Source organism: Limanda limanda, chromosome 12, assembly GCF_963576545.1.
Source record: "Limanda limanda chromosome 12, fLimLim1.1, whole genome shotgun sequence".
Lineage (NCBI taxonomy): Eukaryota > Metazoa > Chordata > Actinopteri > Pleuronectiformes > Pleuronectidae > Limanda > Limanda limanda.
This window is the reverse complement of record NC_083647.1, coordinates 12,196,104-12,207,097: the sequence shown is the minus strand read 5'-3', so window position 1 is coordinate 12,207,097 and position 10,994 is coordinate 12,196,104. Positions and strand designations below refer to the sequence as shown.

The 10,994-nt window shown below is 42.1% G+C and overlaps 1 protein-coding gene and 1 pseudogene across 1 annotated transcript; both read left to right on the top strand.

The window, feature by feature from the left end:
* Positions 1 to 235: 235 nt before the first annotated feature.
* Positions 236 to 7,003, top strand: LOC133015723 (delta-like protein 4). The gene is made up of 11 exons (XM_061082989.1): positions 236 to 643; positions 739 to 990; positions 1,486 to 1,543; positions 2,044 to 2,310; positions 3,119 to 3,179; positions 3,702 to 3,832; positions 3,976 to 4,145; positions 4,407 to 4,626; positions 4,737 to 5,478; positions 5,651 to 5,759; positions 5,864 to 7,003. The coding sequence occupies exons 1-11, from the start codon at positions 590 to 592 to the stop codon at positions 5,867 to 5,869; spliced, it is 2,070 nt and encodes a 689-aa protein (XP_060938972.1). The 5' UTR covers positions 236 to 589; the 3' UTR covers positions 5,870 to 7,003.
* A 1,864-nt stretch (positions 7,004 to 8,867) lies between these two features.
* On the top strand, positions 8,868 to 10,881 carry LOC133015511 (glutathione-specific gamma-glutamylcyclotransferase 1-like; annotated as a pseudogene).
* The last annotated feature ends 113 nt before the right edge of the window (positions 10,882 to 10,994 follow it).

The following is a 10,994-nucleotide window of genomic DNA, read 5'->3' as shown; positions in this document are numbered from 1 at the left end:
GGATTAACAATCTGCTGTAGCGCAGCAAATTTCGTTTTTTCTTCTGGACCAGGTGAATTAAAAACACGTTCTCCCCCAAACGTTATAATGACTGTTTATGCTGCTTGAAGCAGAAGGAAGGTGGAGAGGAGGGTGGGCGGTGTTTGCTGACCGACAGTGTCCGTGTAATGACACCACACCGCGGTATATAAACGGGGAGGGACGTCAGACACCCTCCACTGCAGCTGCTATGCGCTGATGCTCCGCCACGCTCTCGCATCCCCGTCGGCAGCACCAGCCTCGCATCGGCACATCAGCAAACTCAGAGCACGTCTGAGCGCCACGATGGATGGGCAACGTAAAGACCGCAGAATGACTCACTTGTGGATATTGACGTTACTGATACTTGTCTAACCTCTGAGCACTGGATAACTCAACTTTTTTTTTCTGGATACGGATCGTGGAGCTGGCTCTTGTCCCGCAGGCTTTTGGAGGATTATATTTATTTTGCCATCACTCCGTTTTGTGCCGTCACACTTGGAATAGGAGCGTTTTGTTTTTGTGGGAGGACTCACTGATTTTTTAGGATACGCACATCAAACTCTAAAGGATGGCCGTTTGGTTCACCTCTATCCTTACAATAGTTTTATCATTATTTACTCAGGTATTATTTTATCATTATAACTTAATATGCATTATTTCGGAATATAAAAATGCTGCATTGCTTTAGTTTTGCTCACAATTCATATCTTTGTATAGGTTCTGGGATCAGGTGTGTTCGAGCTGGATCTCCATCACTTTCAGAATACTAAAGGTTTGCTGGCAAACGGACTCAGCTGCAGCATGAGCGGCTGCAGGACTTATTTCAGGGTTTGCTTGAAGAACTTTCAGAAGCCGGTGTCTCCCGGACGCTGCATATTCGGCCAAGCTGCCACACCTGTCCTGGGCACCGACTCCTTCAGCATCCGGCCGGACGCCAGGCTGCGTCTACCGCTCAACTGCACCTGGCCGGTAAGAGAGCACCAGCCCCGGCGCAAGGACGCATGGCTTCACACACACAGACATATGTAGATTGATCATGGTGTAATATAAATAATAATGATAATATAAAATTAATGTTTAAGCAATAAACTGAACGATATGCGAAATAAATAACCAGGCGTCCTCGGTCAAAAAGTTCCACTGAAAACACATTATTCGATTAAAAAAACTAACTGGATAGACTATGTCATCAAATGAACATAACACAACATGCACCACAATTAATTAAATACAACATATATATTTTACATGTCATGGAAATACATATTTATCAAAGCCAAATGTTGTAAAGCAGACGAAACGTGGTTTATTGTGATCCAGTGTTGTGCGTAAAAGTCAGATGGCCGATTTATTCAGATATCAACTAACTTATTTATAACTTATAAACTATTAGTGCAACTTCTCTTTATATGTAAATGTATATTCATTTAGGGTGATATTTATTTCTTGACTTTTTCCCCGCAGGGTGCTTTCTCCCTAGTTATTGAAGCCTGGTATTCTCCTGCAGCGGACCAACCTGGAGGTGAGGACTCGTTGCACAACTCTCAGTCCACCAGTAGAGGGAGATATGCAGTATAAAGCCTATACATTGCCTATCACACATTTTAATCTGTAGCCCTCAATCAACGCATTTAAGTGCTGGCAAGTGCATCTGGCGTGTTCAGCGTCATGGATCCGTGTTTGTTAGGATGCCTTATGAGTCACACGACAATTCCTCCCAGTCACATCTGTCCAACACAATCAACTTCCCCTGTTTTATTTTTGGCCTGCATGGGAAAGTGTGCAGGCCCGAGTGGGAATGTGAAGCCCTGCCAAAAAATCCCATTGATAGCCCTTTCCTGGATCTTACACCTTTTTTTGTTTGGATGCTTCAGTGGGGGGGAAATAATGGTCTCAAGTGAAGAGAAGAGGACATTTCATGAGTTCCCACGCTATTAGATTAATGAACTACATCACTGATTTGAATTTATAACAGCATCTTCTTCCTGTAATCATAACCTTTCCAATGTTTTTCTTCCGCAGACACCACCAACACTGATTTCTTGATTGGCTCTTATGCCACCCAAAGACAGTTGGGAATAGGGAGTGAGTGGTCCCTGGATGGGACCACTCATGGGACGCAGACGGAGCTAAGGTACTCATACCGGTTCATCTGCAATGAACATTACTACGGGGACACTTGTTCCATGATATGCGCATCGAGAGACGACCACTTTGGCCACTACACCTGCAACCCAGACGGGCAAAAGGCCTGTCTGCCGGGATGGAAGGGAGCATACTGCCAAGAACGTAAGCAAGAGTAAAGACACCATATGGACACTTTTTCTTTTCTTTGTTTGTGATAAAGAAGATCAGGAGTCAGCTTTTAGGCAAAGGGTCCACACTGCTGCTCCATGAAGTGAACTCGGCCTGAAATGAAACTGAAACACAATGAGAACAATATAAATTACCTTTTCTGTGCCTTTGATCCAAATCAAAAACAACAAAATTAATAAAAAAATTAAATAAATTGGGAGCATCACATGTTAAGCTTCCTGTACAGTTTTATTGTCGTGACCTCAGGTGTTTTGTTTCCGGTAGAGCAGGCGTTCGGTTGAAACACGCACGCGGAAGTGCACAGCTTTTGGCGCACTTTCTCCGCGGGCGCGCGCACTGTTAATCCGGGGCGGTGGTCGCGCAGCAGCACGCGCCGAGGTTAATCGCGGCATTATCGGTCGCCACGCGCCACTAAAGTGCGGCCCTCCATTGTTGAGGCGGTGCCGGGGGGCAGCTGCACGGGGCTCGGACAGCCCACCCATAACAATGGGGCAGCTGTCCTGCTTTTTTTTTATTTATCTGAAAACAAGCATCTGCTCCACAAGCGAGCTGCCGTTTTAACACTAGATATGAACCCATGCAAAATCACTGGCACATAAACACACACATAAGCACAGAGCAGTAAATCATATTTGTCCGCTGATAAGGCCAGGTATCAGCAGGGTTTGTTTTATTGTGCAAAGACAACCATCACTAGGTGATAAAAATCCTTATCAACTGCCTGTTGTAAATGCAAAATAAAAAAATCTCCAGGTTTGAATATCCATGTTGTTTTTTCCAGCAATCTGTCTTAATGGCTGCAATGAGATGAATGGAAACTGTACATTACCTGGAGAGTGCAAGTGAGTATTCTAGTTTTTTAATTAAGATGATTAAATATTCTGTCATGGAGGGATCCTCAGTCATAACACACAATACTAAGAACAGATAAACAAATATATTACTATTATTAATATTAGTTTATTGTTATAAGAGTTTACCGGTTTATCTGGGTGTGTGTTTGCCGACACGAAAACTTTTGTTTTACAGAATAAACAATGCATAAAAGATACATATTTATTTGTATAAGTTATGTAAAGATGTTTTTATTCTTAATTTAAATTCCATATGTTTAGTTATATCTCTTTCTTTTTCTTTTCCTTTTTAGTTATCAAAATATAGCTTATAATTAAACAAGCCTCACTTATACTTCTCTAATGAGTATTGCATATCATTTCCTTATTTTGTGTTATGTATTTATCGGTATTAACTAGTAAGAACCTATGTTATATGGATAAAATACACAACATGACCATGGGTGTGAGTCAGTGTGTGTGTGTGTGTGTGAGCCTGCAGTCATGTTGAACTGTTTAATGTGTGAACAGGTGCAGAGAGGGCTGGCAGGGACTCTTTTGTGATGTGTGTAAACTCCATCCGTCCTGTAAACATGGTACCTGTAAAGATCCGTGGCAGTGCACCTGCAAAGAAGGCTGGGGAGGCATCTTTTGTGACCAAGGTGTGTAACTATACTTTCTCTGAGCTGCAAACATGAAAGAAAGCTAACTAAGGAAACGGCATGATATATTTGTTTCTCTAAATAAAAGCCTCAATATAGCCCCGCTGGTTCCGTCAGTGATGTTTCCACGCATTTGTTTTCAGATCTGAACTACTGCACCCATCACAAACCCTGTGCCAACGGGGCCACATGCATGAACACGGGCCACGGCAGCTACACCTGCACCTGCTTGCCAGGCTTCAACGGGGTCAACTGTGATTTCGAGGTCGGGGAGTGTCACAGCCAGCCCTGTCAAAACGGAGGCCACTGCCTGGTGAGTGCGGAAGTCTCTCTCTCTCCTTTCCCACAACACAGGCTTTCCTGTTTTTGTTTTCGCCTCAGTTTATCTGCTTGTCCAGGAGGATGCTATCGATTGTCAAGTCACTGGTTGACCCAGTTCACAGAGCGTGTTCTGAAAATAGAATACAGACTGAGGATAATGGGGTTTGTTAGGGGCAGTCTGGAACAGGATGCGATTAATAAAACATCTGAAAGGGAGCATTTTGATAAACTCTATATCCTCTTCTCCCTGCAGGACTCTGAGGACGGCTATAGTTGTGAGTGCCTGCCGGGGTTTGAAGGGACTCGCTGTGAGAACAAGATGCTGACCTGTGCAGACACACCCTGCTTCCACAGTGGCAGGTGCAAAGAGAGAGATCATGGGAATAGCTACATTTGTGAGTGTCAAGCAGGATACACTGGACTCAACTGTGAGATGAAGGTGGATAAATGCACCGCACTGCAATGCAAAAACGGTAATACATCATTCCCTCTACATGAAAAATAATTATTGGCTCTATGATTATTTGTTTTAGAAATAATATGTACGAGTGAGGCGTCGACAATAATGTTTTGTTTTCAATAGGTGGACATTGTGTGACCCAAGGTAACCTGCGACTGTGCAGCTGTCGCTCAGGCTTCACAGGACTCAGCTGTGAGATCAACATCGACGAGTGTGCCCGAAACCCCTGTGCAAATGGCTCCACCTGCATCGACCGCATTAACGACTACACCTGCGACTGCCCCCCAGGGTACAAGGGCCGCCACTGCGACAAGGCCACCGACCGCTGTGCCTCTTGGCCCTGCTTGAATGGAGGGACCTGCACCACGGGAGCCACAGGCCCGCCGGCCTGCCTCTGCCCTGCCCATTACAGCGGACCCCAGTGCCAGACCAGCGATGTGCCTTTAGCCAACACCCCCAGCCCAAACATAGGCTGGGAGTCCTATGACAAGCTGAGCCTGGCAGCCATCAGCTTGGGAGCAGGCCTGGTGGCTGTTCTGGTGCTTTTCGGCATGGTCGTGGTGCTAATACGTCACATCAAGAAGCAGAGAACCAAGGAGCGGAACTCAGAGACTATGAACAACCTCTCCAAGGTGGACTTTCAGAAAGACAACCTCATCTCTTCTCTAGACCTCAAGAATACTAATAAAATGATAGATCAGGAGGTGGACTGTCCCAGGGAAAAGTCGAATCACAAACACATCAACCACTACCACCTGGACTATAAAACCTCTATGGGGTACAAGGACGAAATGTCTCTTCTGGACAAAGATGACAACTGTGAAAAGACGAGAGAAGACAAAAAGCATCTGAGTAGAATGTACAGGTGAGTGGAGACGCTTTTTCATTTCAGTTCCTTTTCGTTTCAGTTGTGTTTTCTGAAGTATGTTTTTGTCATTGAGTATGACATAAGATTTTTAAATGTTGATGAAAGGAAAATCAAGGTTCAGTGTAAGACACATCCTCAGTAACTGTTATGATGTATCTTTACTTTACAGTGAAAGACCAGAGTGTAGAGTATCGACAATATGTTCTTCCAGAGATTCGATGTACCAGTCCGTCTTTGTAATAGCAGAGGAGAAAAACGAATGCATCATTGCAACTGAGGTAAGTTTTGTTCAGAATTCATTTCATTCAGCTTGTGACCTGCATTGTTTCTGCTTGAGTGATTTTCACCTTTCATCTCATTTTTCTATCATCTCCTCTCTCAGGTATAATACATGGAAGACGTTATGTATCATCCACATTTGGAGTTCCTTTGGACTGTTTACACGTGTGGAGAGACTGGGATTTATTTAAATGAAAGTTGCTGCTCTTGAAAAAACTTGATAACTGGATGGAGCCGGTGTGCTCGTCGAATGCAATAGTACTAAAAGCCTCTAAACTTTGTGAGAATGTAAAGACTGAAAAAAAAATACGACTGGAGAAAAACAATGAGCAAATCTGACTTGTGGATGCGCCTTTGATGTTTTTCCACTCAAACCCTTGTCGGCTCCGTCCAAGTTCGTCCGAGGGCAACACACCGAGACGCTCATGCCTGCGTGTTGATTGAGAAGAAAAGGACTTTATCCTCACGTGCTCCTCCCCACCTTATTGCAGTAATCAGCAATCGACAAATCAACTTACTGCCAACAAGCCTGTGGAGGTAGCCAGCCTTTTCCATGTTTCTGTGGCCTGCAATGCGCTATGCAAACAAATGGGGGGGGAATCAGCATTGTGCTTAATGACAAAAAGGGAAAAAACAACTACTGAAAACGGTTCATTTTTGAAGAATAAGGTTATCAGTTTTCATTTTTTGTAAATCAAATCCTTTTTTAAAAATAAAGATTGTATGAAGCCTAGATCAGAAAGCCTTATATACATGTTTCAACAAAACATTGTGCCCCGCCTTATCTTGATTCCTTTGCACAGCAACGTGGAGATAAAGGGAAGATCAAAAGATGCAATACGCTATAGCGCCATGCAGAGAAAGTCTTGATAGGGCCTTGATTTACCTTATGCAAGATCACCCTTTGATAAAGACAAAGAAATACATGAAGTGACTATCGTACCAAGGACGCCTTCAGAGGAAATTACTGAACTAATAATGTTGTTTTGTAAGATTAGTATTCCATTAGTAATTTAAGATTATGAAGCACTGATCTCGCTCTATGTTTTATAAGATTATTTTGTATATACTGTATATTTATACGTGGAGATTAGAAGTATGATTTGTACATCTGTTTTTAAGTGGATGTCCCCAAAAAGGTGAATTTATTTTTAAAGCGTCTGTTGGTGTTTTATTTTATTGTTATAATTTTTTGTTTTGTTATATAAAAGAAGAAAACAATGAATACATATCTGGTACACTGCTTGTTTGTTGGTCTTCGGTGGTTGAGTGTACATGTGGTCAGATAGCGATCCTAATTTTAATGTTGGAATCATCTAGAAACCTTACATGTGTGTCAGCTGGTGTGGAAGTGGCTTCTACAGCGTCTATAGATGCAGTCGTATATACTGTATTCGGCCCGGTAGCAGTTCTAATGACTCCGTGCCTACTGTATGTCCTGTGTCAGTGTGATGTGAAATCAAATGTGCTAACAATCATTCAGTGGACAGTGTTGTAATTGGCCTGGAAATGTAAGGAAATACACAAACAAAAAAAAAGATATATATTTAAAAACAATCTGTATGTGAAAATGAAGAGTCTGTGTGATCTTTCTACTTTAATCTGCTTCTCTGAAGATATTTGAGTAACCGTACCTCTTAAATATGCCATAGATGAGATATGATGTCTGGAGATAAGTGATCGGCCTGTGGCTGTAAGGTGTGTGTGGGTGGAAGTGAGAGAAAATCTGTATATGCCCTTAAGTGTCAGCAGCAGCAAACAGGGGCCCACACATGCCCAGCTGCTGTCAAGCCTCCATAAATGAGAGGGTCATAACAAACCAGCCAATCCCTGTCACTTTGAACACTGTGTTCTTTATTAACCTGACCCCTTCCAAGTAATGTCCCGGCAGGAACGGAGCTATGTCTCTACCCACCACATGGGGGCAGTGAGCTTTTTTGTGGAAGTACTCCACTGTAAAATCTTAGCTCATCAAATATCATGCACAGTGAGTGTTCGGCCTTCGCGGTCACACCGGTGGACTGGACACGTCTATGCAGAACACAGACACCTAATGAGCTTACGGGAGAACAGATATAACAGTCCCTCCTATTAATAGGTAATGTGATTATACCTGCTGGCCTATCACTGACTGTTTGACCCTGAGGGATACAATAGGTGCTCCCACATCAATGAAAAGGAATAACATGGTGAAGCAGAAAATGAATAATTGTTATGAGCTGGGCAGTAACTATTGTGCAATCTGCTGACTGCAGCACTTGATAGTCATTTGTTTGGATCTACAGTGGGTTGCTTTCACTGTATGAAATAAGAGAAGACAGAAGTTTACCTGATTACAAGATTATTGATTTTGCTCCAAAGTTTGAGTAACATAAGACAACTTTTTTTTTTTTTTAAAGAGTGAAACATAAAAATATCTTGTGTAATGCTGAGTAAGAGGAAACCAATGCCTGAATAAATAAAAACACAGGTAAGTTATTAAAAAATATACAAGAATAAATAAAAAACTACACTAAAATAGGAATAGAAAAAGTACTACACGAGATAGGAAGTAAGTATTGCACTTGAAAATTTAAAGTTACTCATGCTATACGATAATCCTTTTACTATCCCACATCCAGGACATTTACTAGAATACTACATAATTGTAGAAGTGATATTGTACATGAAATAAAAAAGGAATATTGCACATGATAATTTATGAATTTCTTCTTTATAACTTTTGTGAAACTTGTATGCACTAGAAGAAAGAAAGAAAGAAAGAAAGAAAGAAAGAAAGAAAGAAAGAAAGAAAGAAAGAAAGAAAGAAAGAAAGAAAGAAAGAAAGAAAGAAAGAAAGAAAGAAAGAAAGAAAGAAAGAAAGAAAAAAGAAATAGAGTTGGTAAAAAAAACAGTTCAACACGAAATCTCTCCTCCACGTTGCCCCGAGAAAAAGTCCCAGCTCCACATGCTAATTATACCTGCCACTACTAAACCGACCCTGATTGGTTCATCCGTTTTCTGAGCCCGCCTTTTGCGACGTTTCATTGGTCGAGACCGCCTCGCTCTGACGTCGTCTGAACAACAAATACATGTGTTATTGTACCAGAAGGTACAGTCAGAAGAGAAACACCTCACATCCAGGCAGCTTTTGGACGGATCTGTGTCCGGTAACAGACTCTGCTCTCTCTAAGAATCGTACCAGGGTTTGTTAAAAGGTGATTACAGACTGTGTGATGTGCTGAAATGTGTAGGGCAGTAGAAACACGAGTGGAAACTCCAGAGAACTGCTGTCTGTAAATCACAGCCCACAATGAAGCCTCTGGACATCATGAAGGAAAATAGCAGCCTGTGGATATTTGGATACGGATCCTTAGTGTGGAAACCTGGGTTTGCTTATAAAAGGAGCAACATCGGTCACATTAAAGGATACAAGAGACGATTCTGGCATGGAGATGATTTCTACAGAGGGGACAAGGCAAAGGTGAGATACATACTTCATTTACCATTAAATAATATTTCCTGATTATTTTACGTGATTTTTCCTTATAATTGTTCTACTTATTGTGTGTTGGTATGAAGTAAATCATTTGTTGGTGTTGTGTGATTTTCACTGTGTGTGTGTCCTGTTTGTATTCTGCAGCCAGGCAGAGTGGTCACACTGGTGGAGGATGAGGAGGTAAGCATGAAGCTCTCTGTCTATTTTAATACCATGCACAAAACATCAGGGTGTAGAAGTGAATTCCACCCCTATATATCCCGTCTATAGCCTACTACATACTAGTCTATTTATATCACTTTCTATACCATTATTCTTCCATGAAAAACACCAGAGAAAGATATTTCTTTAACCCCAGTCACTGGAGCTGATGAAGTTTGTGTTTTGAAAACTTCCTCGGTTCAGGAATGTCAATTTACTATAATAGCAAAGAAATTTGGTTTCTCCCAGCAAAGAAGTAAAAAATACATGCAGATACATACAAAATATATGATGTACAGTAGAGCACCATAAAAAGTGCAATGGACAGGTGGCAGATCATTTGCAGTGGCCTCCTCTGGTCACCACAATTTACAAAAAGTTCTGGACATGAAAATGAGGGAATCGGTCCTATTGAAATGATCACTTTGGTCATGAAACATTTTAGTCAAACCTAAGCCATAAAAATGAATAATCAGTTTCGATGAGTCTCAGTGATTCATCCATGATTCTTTTATTTGTCATTTTTTCTATCAATGTTTGTTTGCTTAATATTTGCCTGAGGTGTTGGCAGAATACTCAGATGAGCTGTCTGCATTCCTTCATAATTATCATTTAATCTGTCTGTGCTCTCTAGTGATTCTCCTCTCTGTCTCTTCTCCCTGCAGGCTTGCACATGGGGCGTGGCCTACGAAGTCACTGACTCCCAGATTGAAGAATCCCTTCAGTACCTGAAAATGAGAGAGGTGGTGTTCGGCGGCTATATAACACAGATGGTGGAGTTCATCCCAAAGGACAAAGGCCAGGCTCCACTGCTGGCCCTCGTCTACATCGCCACCTCTAACAACCCCATCTACTTGGGGCCGGCCTCGGAAAAGGAGATCGCTGCCCAGATCACCATCTGCAGGGGCAGCACGGGCCACAACATTGACTACCTGGTCCGGCTGGCCGAGTTCATGAGGCTGTCCTGCCCCGAGGTGGAGGATGAGCACCTCTTCTCCATCGAGGCAGCGGTTCTGAACATTTTCAGTGACTGTGGGGGGGATCAAGACCCCAGAACAGAAACCAATGCTGTTGGGAGCCACATAGGAAAACTCCACAAGGCACTCCACGTGTAAGAATGGTTTTATACTGGGTTAAAGGGAAATTAGGTCCCACAAAACATGTTGAAGGGTGTTCGGTGCTTGAAAAAGGGAAACATCTGATTTGACATTTATATTCTCACTTTCAAATTTTTCTGCAGATAATTTAAAAATGTAAATTACAAAGGTTACATACACTACTACATACTGTACAAAGACTCCATAAGCATGTGATGATTTTTAAAGTAAGAGATTACGTTCTATGATAAAAACCTTTGTTGTAAAAGGGCCTCAAATGCTATTTTGTGCATAATGTATGTGTATTTAAAATGAATGTTTTAATAAAAACTAAAAGGAAATCTGCATGAGGAATACGTGGTAATGATTTTCCTCAGCTCGCACGTGAGCCTGAAGGAGTCTCTCGTACATCAATGTTTGCGGCTGAACGCTCGATCGCATACAGACACACACTCCTC

Bases quoted from the DNA above. Each gene is read 5' to 3' on its own strand.
- LOC133015723 (XM_061082989.1), top strand. From the start codon at position 590: ATGGCCGTTTGGTTCACCTCTATCCTTACAATAGTTTTATCATTATTT. The intron at 991-1,485 runs GTAAGAGAGCAC...TTTTCCCCGCAG, and splicing joins CGCTCAACTGCACCTGGCCG to GGTGCTTTCTCCCTAGTTAT. The intron at 1,544-2,043 runs GTGAGGACTCGT...TTTCTTCCGCAG, and splicing joins TGCAGCGGACCAACCTGGAG to ACACCACCAACACTGATTTC.